The sequence below is a fragment of the Bombina bombina genome, chromosome 1 (genome assembly GCF_027579735.1).
Source record: "Bombina bombina isolate aBomBom1 chromosome 1, aBomBom1.pri, whole genome shotgun sequence".
In the NCBI taxonomy this organism is placed as follows: Eukaryota; Metazoa; Chordata; class Amphibia; order Anura; family Bombinatoridae; genus Bombina; species Bombina bombina.
The window spans coordinates 526,629,122-526,646,470 of record NC_069499.1 but is presented as its reverse complement, the minus strand read 5'-3'; the positions used below and the strand labels follow the sequence as shown (position 1 = coordinate 526,646,470).

General features: G+C 42.4%; 1 protein-coding gene across 1 annotated transcript in view; it reads left to right on the top strand.

Moving 5' to 3' along the window:
- The window catches only part of SGO2 (shugoshin 2), a 127,069-nt gene that overhangs the window by 47,111 nt on the left and 62,609 nt on the right, over positions 1–17,349 (top strand). The window contains exon 4 of the mRNA XM_053713070.1: positions 2,352–2,426. Within this exon, the coding sequence (XP_053569045.1) occupies positions 2,352–2,426 (75 nt within the window). The remainder of the gene's footprint in view (positions 1–2,351; positions 2,427–17,349) is intronic.

Below are 17,349 nucleotides of genomic sequence, written 5' to 3'. Positions count from 1 at the left end.
TCTTTGTGTCCTAATCCAGTTTCAAAGAAGGAACGTTTGTTGCACAACTTGGATGTAGTTCGTGCTCTCAAATTTTACTTAGCAGCTACTAAGGTTTTCAGACAAACTTTGGCTTTGTTTGTTGTTTATTCTGGTAAACGGAGAGGTCAAAAAGCAACTTCTACCTCTCTCTCCTTCTGGATTAAAAGCATTATCCGATTGGCTTATGAGACTGCCGGACGGCAGCCTCCTGAAAGAATCACAGCTCACTCCATTAGGGCTGTGGCTTCCACATGGGCCTTCAAGAACGAGGCTTCTGTTGATCAGATATGTAAGGCAGCGACTTGGTCTTCACTGCACACTTTTTCTAAATTTTACAAATTTGATACTTTTGCTTCTTCTGAGGCTATTTTTGGGAGAAAGGTTTTGCAAGCCGTGGTGCCTTCCATTTAGGTGACCTGATTTGCTCCCTCCCTTCATCCGTGTCCTAAAGCTTTGGTATTGGTTCCCACAAGTAAGGATGACGCCGTGGACCGGACACACCTATGTTGGAGAAAACAGAATTTATGTTTACCTGATAAATTACTTTCTCCAACGGTGTGTCCGGTCCACGGCCCGCCCTGGTTTTTTTAATCAGGTCTGATGATTTATTTTCTTTAACTACAGTCACCACGGTAACATATGGTTTCTCCTATGCAAATATTCCTCCTTTACGTCGGTCGAATGACTGGGGTAGGCGGAGCCTAGGAGGGATCATGTGACCAGCTTTGCTGGGCTCTTTGCCATTTCCTGTTGGGGAAGAGAATATCCCACAAGTAAGGATGACGCCGTGGACCGGACACACCGTTGGAGAAAGTAATTTATCAGGTAAACATAAATTCTGTTTTTCTTCCGAAAGTTGTTTCTAACAAAAACATTAACCAGGAGATAGTCGTGCCTTCTTTGTGTCCGAATCCAGTTTCAAAGAAGGAACGTTTGTTGCACAATTTGGATGTTGTTCGCGCTCTAAAATTCTATTTAGATGCTACAAAGGATTTTAGACAAACATCTTCCTTGTTTGTTGTTTATTCTGGTAAAAGGAGAGGTCAAAAAGCAACTTCTACCTCTCTCTCTTTTTGGATTAAAAGCATCATCAGATTGGCTTATGAGACTGCCGGACGGCAGCCTCCTGAAAGAATCACAGCTCATTCCACTAGGGCTGTGGCTTCCACATGGGCCTTCAAGAACGAGGCTTCTGTTGATCAGATATGTAGGGCAGCGACTTGGTCTTCACTGCACACTTTTACCAAATTTTACAAGTTTGATACTTTTGCTTCTTCTGAGGCTATTTTTGGGAGAAAGGTTTTGCAAACCGTGGTGCCTTCCATTTAGGTGACCTGATTTGCTCCCTCCCTTCATCCGTGTCCTAAAGCTTTGGTATTGGTTCCCACAAGTAAGGATGACGCCGTGGACCGGACACACCTATGTTGGAGAAAACAGAATTTATGTTTACCTGATAAATTACTTTCTCCAACGGTGTGTCCGGTCCACGGCCCGCCCTGGTTTTTTAATCAGGTCTGATAATTTATTTTCTTTAACTACAGTCACCACGGTATCATATGGTTTCTCCTATGCAAATATTCCTCCTTTACGTCGGTCGAATGACTGGGGTAGGCGGAGCCTAGGAGGGATCATGTGACCAGCTTTGCTGGGCTCTTTGCCATTTCCTGTTGGGGAAGAGAATATCCCACAAGTAAGGATGACGCCGTGGACCGGACACACCGTTGGAGAAAGTAATTTATCAGGTAAACATAAATTCTGTTTTTAAATTTGCAGATTCGGTATCTTAATACAATATTGTACAAGTGAGGATTACAAACATTTAAACAATAATTACGTGTGATCATCATGAAGAATATTGTTTATAAGAAAATATTTCAAACCAAGAAAAAATTACTTACTGGATTGCATAGTCGTCTACTCTTTTATGTATTTGAAAAGAATCTTTTATTTTACTTATTTAGGCAACAACTTAGAATCCCTTACCTTAAACACATCTTGCTTTTGTATAAAAATAGAACTTGTCCCATACTCCCTGTAGACACCAAAAAGCAAAATTCTGTTACCTAGGTTTTCTTCAAAATGCTGCAAAACAGTAGCTGATTTTGACATATATTTATTTTTTATTGCATAAAGAAAACCTATGTTACAGAATTTTGTCAGCCTCAAGTGGTTTTTAACATAATCACTTCTTAGTGCACTTGTAGATTGTTTGAATACAGTATTACTTCATGTAAGTGGGATTGTCAGTTGTGCGCTTGTTTAACTCATTTATAGACCATGCAAAGTTTAAATTCCTTTTTCCCTTTACATTTCTTGTTTTCTGTTTGCAGAACAAAACTCTTAAGGATATTGACCTCTTCATGAATATTAACTTGTCCACAGCTATTGAACTCAGTGGCATGGAGGTAAGCTTATAGTTTACATACATATTGACAATGTGGTCATGGTGTGTCCTTATTTCATTCAGAAAATATGGTTGTTTTAAAATATAAATTAGTTGCGTCTAAAATCCCTAAATGTCCGTAGTAAAAACGCAAAAGTAAAGAAAGTTGCACTCGGGAGGCACTATGTAAACTTAAAAGCAATGCTTTAACGGATAATTTTAAAACATGGGCAACGAACACAAGAACTCCTTACTCGTTTCATGCCGCCAAAGGGCACTTAATTATAGGAATCATAAAAACACCTTACACCAATATAGATTATTAAAATGACTTTGCTTTATGTAAAGTCGGCCTGTTTTTGTGCTTAAACTTGTAATTAAAAGGGACATGAAACCCAAAATTTCTTTCATGATTTACAAAGAACATGCCATTTCTTCTGTTAAGTGTGATCAGTCCACGGGTCATCATTACTTCTGGGATATTACTCCTCCCCAACAGGAAGTGCAAGAGGATTCACCCAGCAGAGCTGCATATAGCTCCTCCCCTCTACGTCACTCCCAGTCATTCTCTTGCACCCAACGACTAGATAGGATGTGTGAGAGGACTATGGTGATTTTATTTAGTTTTATTTCTTCAATCAAAAGTTTGTTATTTTTTAATAGCACCGGAGTGTGTTATTCCTTCTCTGGTGGAGTTTGAAGAAGAATCTACCAGAGTTTTTACTATGATTTTAGCCGGAGTTGTTAAGATCATATTGCTGTTTCTCGGCCATCTGAGGAGAGGTAAACTTCAGATCAGGGGACAGCGGGCAGTTTAATCTGCAAAGAGGTATGTAGCAGTTTTTATTTTCTGACAATGGAATTGATGAGAAAATCCTGCCATACCGACATAATATCATGTATGTATATTTAACATTTGAGTATTCCGGGGAATGGTACTTCACTGGAATTACACTGTGTATATAAGACTTTAGCCTAATTGCAAAGCAACAGGTTTTTTAATAACTCTTAATTTATGTTAAACGTTTTTGCTGGAATGTAAAATCGTTTTCATTTTCTGAGGTACTGGGTGAATAAAATGTTTGGGCACTATTTTTCCACTTGGCAGTTGCTTGATCTAATTATGACAGTTTACTGATCTCTCTCACTGTTGTGTGTGAGGGGGAGGGACCTTTTTTTGGCGCTTTTGCTACGCATCAAAAATTTCAGTCAGAAGCTCATTGTTTTTTTCCTGCATGTTCCGGTTTATCTCTACAGAACTCAGGGGTCTTCAAAGCTTGTTTGAGGGAAGTAATCTAACAGAGCTGTGAGATTATAGTTGACTGTGATAAAAAACGTTTATTCTTTAACTTTTTTATGCCATCAGGGTTAGTTTTTCTTTGCTAATGGGAACAAACCTTTGCTAAATTGATTTCAACTGTTATATATCTTTCAGTGCTTCTTAAAGCACAGTACGTTTTTTTCATTGTGTTTTACTTGAATAATATTTCCAAGTTGCAAGTTTATTTGCTAGTGTGTTAAACATGTCTGATTCAGAGGATGAGACCTGTACTATTTGTGCCAACGCCAAAGTGGAGCCCAATAGAAATTTATGTACTAACTGTATTGATGCTACTTTAAATAAAAGTCAATCTATACAAATTGAACAAATTTCACCAGACAACGAGGGGAGAGTTATGCCGACTAACTCGCCTCACGTGACAGTACCTGCATCTCCCGCTCGGGAGGTGCGCGATATGGTGGCGCCCAGTACATCTGGGCGGCCATTACAAATAACATTACAAGATATGGCTACTGTTATGACTGAGGTTTTGGCTAAATTACCAGAACTAAGAGGCAAGCGTGATCACTCTGGGGTGAGAACAGAGTGTGCTGATAATGCTAGGGCCATGTCAGATACTGCGTCACAACTTGCAGAACATGAGGACGGAGAGCTTCATTCTGCGGCTGACGGTTCTGATCCAAACAGATTGGATTCAGATATTTCAAATTTTAAATTTAAGCTGGAAAACCTCCGTGTATTACTAGGGGAGGTGTTAGCGGCCCTGAATGATTGTAACACAGTTGCAATACCAGAGAAAATGTGTAGGTTGGATAAATATTTTGCTGTACCAACAAGTACTGACGTTTTTCCTATACCTAAGAGACTAACTGAAATTATTACTAAGGAGTGGGATAGACCCGGTGTGCCGTTCTCACCCCCTCCGATATTTAGAAAGATGTTTCCAATAGACACCGCCACACGGGACTTATGGCAAACGGTCCCTAAGGTGGAGGGAGCAGTTTCTACTTTAGCTAAGCGTACCACTATCCCGGTAGAGGATAGCTGTGCCTTTTCAGATCCAATGGATAAAAATTTAGAGGGTTACCTTAAGAAAATGTTTGTTCAACAAGGTTTTATATTGCAACCCCTTGCATGCATTGCGCCGGTCACGGCTGCAGCGGCATTCTGGATTGAGTCTCTAGAAGAGAACCTTAGTTCAGCTACGCTGGACGACATTTCGGACAGGCTTAGAATACTTAAGCTAGCTAATTCATTCATTTCGGAAGCCGTAGTACATTTAACTAAACTTACGGCTAAGAATTCCGGATTCGCCATTCAGGCGCGTAGAGCACTGTGGCTAAAATCCTGGTCAGCTGATGTAACTTCTAAGTCCAAATTACTTAATATACCTTTCAAGGGACAGACCTTATTTGGGCCCGGTTTGAAAGAAATTATCGCTGACATTACAGGAGGTAAGGGCCACGCCCTGCCTCAAGACAAAGCCAAACCTAAGGCTAGACAGTCTAATTTTTGTTCCTTTCGGAATTTCAAAGCAGGAGCAGCATCAACTACCACTGCTCCAAAACAGGAAGGATCTGGTGCTCGCTTCAGACAAGGCTGGAGACCTAACCAGTCCTGGAACAAGGGCAAGCAGGCCAGGAAACCTGCTGCTGCCACTAAAACAGCATGAATTGAGGACCCCCGATCCGGGATCGGATCTAGTGGGGGGCAGACTTTCTCTCTTCGCCCAGGCTTGGGCAAGAGATGTCCAGGATCCCTGGGCGCTAGAGATAATATCTCAGGGATACCTTCTGGACATCAAATACTCTCCTCCAAGAGAGAGATTTCATCTGTCAAGGTTGTCAACAAACCAAACAAAGAAAGAAGCGTTTCTACGCTGCGTACAAGAACTGTTGTTAATGGGAGTAATCCATCCAGTTCCACGATCGGAACAGGGACAAGGGTTTTACTCAAATCTGTTTGTGGTTCCCAAAAAAGAGGGAACTTTCAGACCAATCCTGGATTTAAAGATCCTAAACAAATTCCTAAGAGTTCCATCGTTCAAAATGGAGACTATTCGGACAATTTTACCCATGATCCAAGAAGGTCAGTACATGACCACAGTGGATTTAAAGGATGCTTACCTTCACATACCGATCTACAAAGATCATTACCGGTATCTAAGGTTTGCCTTTCTAGACAGGCATTACCAGTTTGTAGCTCTTCCATTCGGATTGGCTACAGCTCCAAGAATCTTCACAAAGGTTCTAGGTGCTCTTCTGGCGGTACTAAGACCACGGGGAATTTCGGTAGCTCCGTACCTAGACGACATTCTGATACAAGCTTCAAGCTTTCAAACTGCCAAGTCTCATACAGAGTTAGTACTGGCTTTTCTAAGGTCACATGGATGGAAGGTGAACGAAAAGAAAAGTTAACTCGTTCCATTCACAAGAGTTCCCTTCCTGGGGACTCTTATAGATTCTGTAGAAATGAAGATTTACCTGACAGAGGACAGGTTAACAAGACTTCAAAGTGCTTGCCGCACCCTTCATTCCATTCAACACCCGTCAGTGGCTCAATGCATGGAGGTAATCGGCTTAATGGTAGCGGCAATGGACATAGTACCATTTTCTCGCTTACACCTCAGACCACTGCAACTATGCATGCTAAGTCAGTGGAATGGGGATTACTCAGACTTGTCCCCTTCTCTGAATCTGGATCAAGAGACCAGAAATTCTCTTCTATGGTGGCTTTCTCGGCCACATCTGTCCAGGGGGATGCCATTCAGCAGACCAGACTGGACAATTGTAACAGACGCCAGCCTTCTAGGTTGGGGCGCCGTCTGGAATTCTCTGAAGGCTCAGGGACAATGGAGTCAGGAGGAGAGTCTCCTGCCAATAAACATTCTGGAATTGAGAGCAGTTCTCAATGCCCTCCTGGCTTGGCCCCAGTTGACAATTCGGAGGTTCATCAGGTTTCAGTCGGACAACATCACGACTGTAGCTTACATCAACCATCAGGGAGGGACAAGAAGCTCCCTAGCAATGATGGAAGTATCAAAGATAATTCGCTGGGCAGAGTCTCACTCTTGCCACCTGTCAGCAATCCACATCCCGGGAGTGGAGAACTGGGAGGCGGATTTCTTAAGTCGCCAGACTTTTCATCCGGGGGAATGGGAACTTCATCCGGAGGTCTTTGCCCAAATACTTCGACGTTGGGGCAAACCAGAGATAGATCTCATGGCGTCTCGACAGAACGCCAAGCTTCCTCGTTACGGGTCCAGATCCAGGGATCCAGGAGCAGTCCTAATAGATGCCCTGACAGCACCTTGGGACTTCAGGATGGCTTATGTGTTTCCACCTTTCCCGATGCTTCCTCGATTGATTGCCAGAATCAAACAGGAGAGAGCATCAGTGATTCTAATAGCGCCTGCGTGGCCACGCAGGACTTGGTATGCAGACCTGGTGGACATGTCATCCTGTCCACCTTGGTCTCTACCTCTGAAACAGGACCTCCTGATACAGGGCCCTTTCAAACATCAAAATCTAACTTCTCTGAAGCTGACTGCTTGGAAATTGAACGTTTGATTTTATCAAGACGTGGGTTTTCTGAGTCAGTTATTGACACCTTAATACAGGCTAGGAAGCCTGTTACCAGAAAGATTTACCATAAGATATGGCGTAAATACCTATATTGGTGTGAATCCAAAGGTTACTCTTGGAGTAAGGTTAGGATTCCTAGGATATTGTCTTTTCTACAAGAAGGTTTAGAAAAGGGTTTATCTGCTAGTTCATTAAAGGGACAGATCTCAGCTCTGTCCATTCTGTTACACAAACGTCTGTCAGAAGTGCCAGACGTTCAGGCTTTTTGTCAGGCTTTAGCCAGGATTAAGCCTGTGTTTAAAACTGTTGCTCCGCCATGGAGTTTAAACCTTGTTCTTAACGTTTTGCAGGGTGTTCCGTTTGAACCCCTCCATTCCATTGATATAAAGTTGTTATCTTGGAAAGTTCTATTTTTAATGGCTATTTCCTCGGCTCGAAGAGTCTCTGAGTTATCAGCCTTACATTGTGATTCTCCTTATTTGATTTTTCATTCGGATAAGGTAGTTCTGCGCACTAAACCTGGGTTCTTACCTAAGGTAGTCACTAACAGGAATATCAATCAAGAGATTGTTGTTCCTTCTTTGTGTCCAAATCCTTCTTCGAAGAAGGAACGTCTTCTGCACAATCTGGATGTAGTTCGTGCCCTAAAGTTTTACTTACAGGCAACTAAGGAATTTCGACAAACGTCTTCCCTGTTTGTCGTTTACTCTGGTCAGAGGAGAGGTCAAAAGGCTTCTGCTACCTCTCTTTCTTTTTGGCTTCGTAGCATAATTCGTTTAGCCTATGAGACTGCTGGTCAGCAGCCTCCTGAAAGAATTACAGCTCATTCTACTAGAGCTGTAGCTTCCACTTGGGCCTTTAAGAATGAGGCCTCTGTTGAACAGATTTGCAAGGCTGCAACTTGGTCTTCGCTTCATACTTTTTCCAAATTTTACAAATTTGACACTTTTGCTTCCTCGGAGGCTATTTTTGGGAGAAAGGTTCTTCAGGCAGTGGTTCCTTCTGTATAAAGAGCCTGCCTATCCCTCCCGTCATCCGTGTACTTTTGCTTTGGTATTGGTATCCCAGAAGTAATGATGACCCGTGGACTGATCACACTTAACAGAAGAAAACATAATTTATGCTTACCTGATAAATTCCTTTCTTCTGTAGTGTGATCAGTCCACGGCCCGCCCTGTTTTTTAAGGCAGGTAAATATTTTTTAAATTATACTCCAGTCACCACTACACCCTTGGTTTCTCCTTTCTCGTTGGTCCTTGGTCGAATGACTGGGAGTGACGTAGAGGGGAGGAGCTATATGCAGCTCTGCTGGGTGAATCCTCTTGCACTTCCTGTTGGGGAGGAGTAATATCCCAGAAGTAATGATGACCCGTGGACTGATCACACTACAGAAGAAAGGAATTTATCAGGTAAGCATAAATTATGTTTTTAAACAACTTTCCAATTTATTTTAATTATCTAATTTGCTTCATTGTCTTGATATCTTCTGTTAAAATGCATATCTAGATAGGCTCAGTAGCTGCTGATTGGTGGCTTTGTGTGATTGACTCACCCATGTGCATTGCTATTTCTTAAACAAGGGATATCTAAAGAGTTAAAGTGAAGGTCCATTTTGATGAATTGGTGCACGGTTTTTAATAAACCTATTAAAAACAAGGGCAATTTAATTCATCAAAATTGACATTTCACTGTTTTCTTCAAAAACGTAACTTTTAATCCTGGCAGCCGCTCCAGCACTTCCTCCGCCCGTCGCAAGCCGTCTTTGCGGGTCCAAAATTACGAATCCGGCTTCCTCCAATCAGTGTTGCATCAGGCCAAGATTCCCCCGGAGGGGAAGCTGTGATTGGAGGAAGCCTGATTTGTCCTTTCTGACGTCTGCAGAGGCTTCCGACGGCCGGAGAATCGCTGGAGCGTCATTCAGGATAAAAAGGTACGTTTTTGGGAAAAAAGAGTGAAATGTCAATTTTGATTAATTAAAGTGCCCTTATTTTTAATAGGTTTATTAAAAACCGGGCACTAATTCATCAAAATGGACCTTCACTTTAAACAAATTAGATAATAGAAGTAAATTAGAAAGTGGTTTAAAATTGTGTTCTCTATCTGAATCATGAAAGAAAAATGTTGGCTTTCTTATCTCTTTAATTCTTTTGGCATTAAAAGCTGCAACCCAATTCACTGGAAATTAACTCAATCTATAATGTAGTTTTCAGTGAATATTTATATTTTGTTTTAATTGGGAAAAGTAGGTTCCAAATATCTCACTTTCTGAGATATCTGCATCCCTTTAAATTTATTTGTATGTGAGAATGGTATTTTGTTTGTACTTTATTGATTTGCATGCATTATAGTACGTTTAAAACACTTGTATATTATTTTGGTTATTATTATTGGTTATTTGTAGAGCACCAGCAAATTCCGCTCTACATGCTTTTTGCGGGGAAACTAGTGTGTTGTGAAGTATTATTCTCTTTGGCTTTAATGCTGTATGAGATAATGGTGCAGACTTATTTCTCTGTTAGTTGAAGTCTGGATTCAAAAATTATATGCTGCATATTTTAAAAAACTAAATTTACTCTTACCTGATAAATTTATTTCCGGATATGGTGAGTCCACGGTTTGAGAAATTACTGTTGGAAATATCACTCCTGGCCAGCAGCAGGAGGCAAAGAGTTAAACTGTTAAGTATCACTCCCTTACCCACAACCCAAGTCATTTGACCGAAGGGAAATGGAGAAAAAGGAGTAACACAAGGTGTAGAGGTGCCTAAGGTTATAGTCAAAAGAACAACTGTCTTAAAATAAAGGGTGGGCCAGTGGACTCACCATATCCGGAAATAAATAAATTTATCAGGTAAGCATAAATTTAGTTTTTCTTTCCTGAGTCCACGGCTTGAGTAATTACTGTTGGGAACCAATACCCAAGCTAGAGGACACGGATAAACAGGGAGGGACAAGACAGGCAGCCCTAAACACAAGGAACCACTGCTTGAATAACCTTTCTCCAAAAAAGAAGCATCAGCCGAGACAAAAGTATCAAATTTGTAAAATTTTGAAAAAAGTATGTAGAAAAGACTAAGTTGCTGCCTTGCAAATTTGTTCCACAGAAGCTTCATGAAGAGGAAACAGCTCTTGTGGAATTAGCCGTAATTCTCTCAGGAGGCTGCTGTCTAGCAGTCTCATAAGCCAAGCGAATTATACTTCGTAACCAAAAAGAAAGAGTAGTAGCAGTAGCTTTCTGACCTTTACGTTTCCCAGAGAAACAGACGAAGAGGGCAGAGGACTGGTGAAAATCCTTAGTCGCCTGTAAGTAGAATTTAAGAGCACGTACAACATACAAATTGTGTAACAAACGTTCTTTGAAAGAAAAAGGATTAGGACACAGAGAGGGAACAATTTCATGATTGATATTTCTATTAGAAACAACCTTAGGAAGGAAACTTAACTTAGTACGAAGAACCGCCTTATCGGCATGAAAATAAGATAAGGGGAATCACACTGCAGAGCTGAGAGTTCCAAGACTCTTCGAGCAGAAGAGATAGCAACAAGAAACAAAACCTTAAAAAATAACAATGTCTATGGAATGCAACGGCTCAAACTGAGCCAGCTGTAAAACTTTAAGAACAAGGTTTAGGCTTCAAGGAGGAGCAACAGACTTAAAGACAGGCCTGATTTCTCCAACATTGGTGTGTCCGGTCCACGGCGTCATCCATTACTTGTGGGAATATTCTCTTACCTAACAGGAAAGAGAAAAGAGCACAGCAAAAGCTGTCCATATAGCCACTCCTCAGGCTCCGCCCCCCAGTCATTCTCTTTGCCGCTCTGAACAAGTAGCATCTCCACGGGGATGGTGAAGAGTTTGTGGTGTTTAGTTGTAGTTTTTATTTCTTCTATCAAGAGTTTGTTATTTTAAAATAGTGCTGGCTTGTACTATTTACTCTACAACAGAAAAGTGATGAAGATTTCTGTTTAAGAGGGCTATGATTTTAGCACAAGTAACTAAAATCCATTGCTGTTACCACAAAGGACTGTTGAAACCAGCGAACTTCAATTGGGGGTAACAGTTTGCAGACTCATCTGCTTCAGGTATGACTAGTCTCCTTCTAACAACACAGGCTAATGCTAGATGACAGTCATTTTTCCCCTCAGGGAAAACGGTAAGCCATTTTTCTTTGAACTCAGCAAAAAAGATAACAATATCATGGCATTTGAAATGTTTTATAAGCTTTTATACACTTGGGGATGTTTTTTATTTGATCTGGCTTGTTTTAGACGCCTAAATCTAGTCAGGAAGGCCCCTTCACTCTAGTATACTGAGGGAGGAGGCCTCATTTTGCAGTTGATTTCAAGGCAGTGCATGCAGATTCATGTGAGAGGGTCCTGTGACTCCAGAAGGCTTATTTCTGTGGTGGTTGACCCCTAAGGAAGGTAAAAGCTACAGCAAAGCTGTAGCAGGGATTGTAGTGTATAAAAAACGGTTAAATCCAACAATTAGCTCCGGTTTGCTTGTTTTAAGGGCTAGAGTCTCCATTTTTGCTGTGCAATACTTTCAAAGCATTAAGACACTGGGGTCCAAATTTCATAAAAATCGGATATTGCCTTCATAGTTTTTTGAACATTCAGAAATAAAGTGTGTCATTTTATTATTTAAAGAGACAGTAACGTTTTTGTTTAAAATCGTTTTTATTGCATTGTTTGCCTGCCTAAATCTGTTTAACATGTCTGTGCCATCAGATAACCTATGTTCTGTGTGTATAGAGACAAATGTGGTCCCCCCTTCGAGTGTTTGTGATAATTGTGCCATAGCGTCCAAACAAAGTAAGGACAGCTCTGTTACATTTCATAATGTTGCCCAAGATGATTCATCTAATGAAGGTAGTGGGGATAGTTCTACATCCTCTCCTTCTGTGTCTACACCAGCTTTGCCCGCGCAGGCGACACCTAGCGCGCCAGTACTTATTTCTATGCAAAAATTAACTGCAGTAGTGGATAATTCTATAGCAAATCTTTTATCCAAACTGCCAGCATTTCAGAGAAAGCGTGATTGTTCAGTTTTAAATACAGATAAAAAGGATGAACAATTAGACGCTGACCATGCCTTATCTATTTTACCCTCACATCAATCGGAATTGGCTGTGAGGGAGGGGCTGTCTGAGGGAGAAATTTCTGACTCAGGAAAAATTTCTCAACAGGCAGAACCTGATATAGTAGCATTTAAGTTTAAGCTAGAACATCTCCGCGCCTTGCTTAAGGAGGTATTAGCTACTCTGGATGACTGTGATTCTATGGTAGTACCAGAGAAGTTGTGCAAATTGGACAAATTCTTAGAGGTCCCAGTGCACGATGACGCCTTTTCAATACCCAAGAGGGTAGCGGACATAGTGGATAAGGAGTGGGAGAAGCCGGGTATACCCTTTGCCCCACCTCCTATATTTAAGAAAAGGTTTCCCATTGTAGACCCTAGAAGGGACGCATGGCAGACGGTCCCGAAGGTTGAGGGAGCTGTTTCAACATTAGCGAAGCGCACAACTATTCCTATAGAGGACAGCTGCGCTTTCAAAGATCCTATGGATAAAAAATTGGAAGGATTGCTTAAAAAGATTTTTGTTCAGCAAGGTTTCATCCTTCAACCAGCTACGTGTATTATTACTGTCACCTCAGCTGCGTCTTTTTGGTTCGAGGAATTAGAAAGGTCGCTCCAGAAAGAGACTTCCTATGAAGAAGTCATGGACAGAATTCACGCACTAAAGTTAGCTAATTCCTTTATATTGGATGCCGCTTTTCAAATAACGAAATTGGCGGCGAAAAACTCAGGTTTTGCTATAGTAGCGCGGAGGGCGCTTTGGTTAAAATCCTGGTCGGCAGATGTGTCGTCCAAGACTAAGTTACTTAATATTCCTTTCAAGGGTAAGACCCTTTTTGGGCCGGAATTGAAGGAAATTATTTCAGACATCACTGGGGGTAAGGGCCATGCCCTCCCACAGGATAGGCCTTTTAAGGCTAAGAACAAGTCTAATTTTCGTTCCTTTCGCAATTTCAGGAACGGACCGGCTAATAACTCCACTGCCGCTAGACAAGACGGTAACGCGGCCCAGCCCAAACCTGCATGGAAGCCCGTGCAAGGCTGGAACAAGGGTAAACAGACCAAGAAACCTACTGCTGCTACCAAGACAGCATGAAGGGGGGGTAGCCCCCGATCCGGGACCGGATCTAGTAGGGGGCAGGTTATCTCTCTTTGCTCAGGCTTGGACAAGAGATGTTCCGGATCCCTGGGCATTAGAGAGAGTCTCCAAGGGATACCTTTTAGAGTTCAAGGGACTTCCTCCAAAGGGAAGTTTCCACCTGTCTCGCTTATCTTCAGACCAGATAAAGAAACAGGCATTCTTACATTGTGTAAGAGACCTATTAAAGATGGGAGTGATAAACCCAGTCCCCTCAGGGGAACAAGGTCTAGGGTTTTACTCGAACCTGTTTGTAGTTCCCAAGAAAGAGGGAACTTTCAGGCAAATTCTGGATTTAAAGATATTAAACAAGTTCCTCAGAGTTCCATCTTTCAAAATGGAAACCGTTCGGACAATCTTGCCGACAATCCAGCAGGGTCAATATTTGACTACCGTGGACCTAAATGATGCGTATCTGCATATCCCAATCCACAAAACTCATCATCAGTTCCTGAGGTTCGCCTTTCTGGACAAACATTACCAGTTTGTGGCTCTTCCATTCGGTTTAGCCACCGCTCCCAGAATTTTCACAAAGGTGCTAGGGTCCCTTCTAGCGGTCCTAAGGCCGAGGGGCATCGCTGTAGCACCTTACCTAGACGACATCCTAATCCAAGCGTCGTCTCTTTCCAAAGCAAGGGCTCATACAGACATTTTGTTGGCCTTTCTCAGATCTCACGGGTGGAAGGTGAACATAGAAAAGAGTTCACTGTCACCGTCCACAAGGGTTCCTTTTCTGGGAACAATAATAGATTCTGTGGAAATGAAAATCTTCCTGACAGAAGTCAGAAAGATAAAGCTTCTAAACGCTTGTCGAGTTCTTCATTCTATTCCTCAGCCCTCCATAGCTCAGTGCATGGAAGTAATAGGACTAATGGTTGCAGCAATGGACGTGGTTCCCTTTGCTCGAATTCATTTAAGACCATTACAGCTGTGCATGCTCAAACAGTGGAATGGGGACTATACAGACTTGTCTCCCCAAATTCAAGTAGACCAGGTAACCAGGGACTCGCTTCTCTGGTGGTTGACCCAGGATCACCTGTCTCAGGGAATGAGTTTCCGCAGACCGGAGTGGGTCATTGTCACGACCGACGCCAGCCTCTTGGGATGGGGCGCGGTCTGGGACTCTCTGAAAGCTCAGGGTCTATGGTCTCGGGAAGAGTCTCTTCTCCCGATAAACATTTTGGAACTAAGAGCAATATTCAATGCGCTCCTGGCTTGGCCTCAACTAGCGGAAGCCAGGTTCATAAGGTTTCAGTCGGACAACATAACAACTGGGGGGAACAAAGAGTTCCTTGGCGATGAGCGAGGTGTCCGAGATCATCAAATGGGCGGAGGATCATTCCTGCCATCTATCTGCAATTCACATCCCAGGAGTAGACAACTGGGAGGCGGACTATTTGAGTCGTCAGACTTTCCATCCGGGGGAGTGGGAACTCCACCCGGAGGTCTTTGCCCAGTTAACCCAATTATGGGGCATTCCAGACATGGATCTGATGGCGTCCCGTCAGAACTTCAAGATTCCTTGCTACGGGTCCAGATCCAGGGATCCCAAGGCGATTCTAGTGGATGCATTAGTGGCTCCTTGGTCGTTCAACCTAGTGTATGTGTTTCCACCGTTTCCTCTCCTTCCCAGGCTCATAGCCAGGATCAAACAGGAGAAGGCCTCGGTGATTCTGATAGCTCCTGCGTGGCCACGCAGGACTTGGTATGCAGACCTAGTGAATATGTCATCGGCTCCACCATGGAAGCTACCTTTGAGACAGGATCTTCTAGTACAAGGTCCATTCGAACATCCAAATCTAGTTTCTCTGCAGCTGACTGCTTGGAAATTGAACGCTTGATTTTATCCAAGCGTGGGTTTTCAAATTCTGTGATAGATACTCTGGTCCAAGCCAGAAAACCTGTGACTAGAAAGATTTACCATAAAATATGGAAAAAATATATCTGTTGGTGTGAATCCAAGGGATTCTCCTGGAGTAAGATTAAAATTCCAAAGATTCTCTCCTTTCTCCAAGAAGGTTTGGATAAAGGGTTGTCAGCGAGTTCTCTAAAGGGACAGATTTCTGCTTTATCTGTCTTGTTACACAAACGACTGGCAGCTGTGCGAGATGTAAAAGCTTTTGTTCAGGCTTTGGTCAGAATCAAGCCTGTTTACAGACCCATGACTCCTCCTTGGAGTCTAAATTTAGTTCTTTCAGTTCTTCAAGGGGTTCCGTTTGAACCTTTACATTCCATAGATATTAAGTTACTATCTTGGAAAGTTCTGTTTTTGGTTGCTATTTCTTCGGCTAGAAGAGTTTCTGAATTATCTGCTTTGCAGTGTAATCCACCCTATCTGGTTTTCCATTCAGATAAGGTTGTTTTGCGTACTAAGCCTGGTTTTCTTCCAAAAGTTGTTTCCAACAAGAATATTAACCAGGAAATAGTTGTTCCTTCTCTGTGTCCGAATCCAGTTTCAAAGAAGGAACGTTTGTTACACAATTTAGATGTAGTTCGTGCTTTAAAGTTCTATTTAGAAGCAACAAAAGATTTTAGACAAACCTCATCTTTGTTTGTCGTTTACTCTGGTAAGAGGAGAGGTCAAAAAGCTACTGCTACCTCTTTCTTTCTGGCTGAAAAGCATTATCCGATTGGCTTATGAGACTGCCGGACGGCAGCCTCCCGAACGAATCACAGCTCACTCTACTAGGGCTGTGGCTTCCACATGGGCCTACAAGAACGAGGCTTCTGTTGATCAGATATATAAGGCAGCGACTTGGTCTTCTCTGCACACTTTTGGCAAATTCTACAAATTTGATACTTATGCTTCTTCGGAGGCAATTTTGGGAGAAAGGTTTTGCAAGCTGTGGTGCCTTCCATTTAGGTAACCTGATTTGCTCCCTCCCTTCATCCGTGTCCTAAAGCTTTGGTATTGGTTCCCACAAGTAATGGATGACGCCGTGGACCGGACACACCAATGTTGGAGAAAACAGAATTTATGCTTACCTGATAAATTACTTTCTCCAACGGTGTGTCCAGTCCACGGCCCGCCCTGATTTCCTAATCAGGTTTGAAAAATTTCTTTCTTTATACACTACAGTCACCACGGCACCCTATAGTTTCTCCTTTTTTTCTCCTAACCGTCGGTCGAATGACTGGGGGGCGGAGCCTGAGGAGGAGCTATATGGACAGCTTTTGCTGTGCTCTTTGCCATTTCCTGTTAGGGAAGAGAATATTCCCACAAGTAATGGATGACGCCGTGGACCGGACACACCGTTGGAGAAAGTAATTTATCAGGTAAGCATAAATTCTGTTTTTTTACCAAGGTCTGACAAAAAGATTGCACATCTGGCGCATCCGCCAAACGTTTATGTAGTAGAACTGATAAAGCAGAAATCTGACCCTTCAGGGTACTGACTGACAATCCCTTCTCAAGGCTTTCCGGAAGAAAAGATACAATTTTAGGAATTCTAATTGTACTCCAAGAGTAGCCCATGGATTCACACCAATAAAGATATTTACTCCATATCTTATGGTAAATATTTCTAGTAACAGGCTTCCGAGCCTGAATCATGGTCTCAATGACCGACTCAGAAAAACCACGCTTAGACAGAATTAAGCGTTCAATCTCCAAGCAGCCTGCTTCAGAGAAACGAGATTTGGATAATGGAAGGTCCTTCAAGGTGGGAGAGATGACATCTTCACTAGGTCTGCAAACCAGATCCTGCAAGTCCTCGCAGGGGCTATTAGAATCACTGACGCCCTCTCCTGTTTGATACGAGCAATGACTCGTGGAAGGAGTGCAAACGGAGGAAACCGGTATGCCAACCTGAAAACCCAAGGAACCGCCAGAGCATCTATCAGAACGGCCTGCGGATCTCTT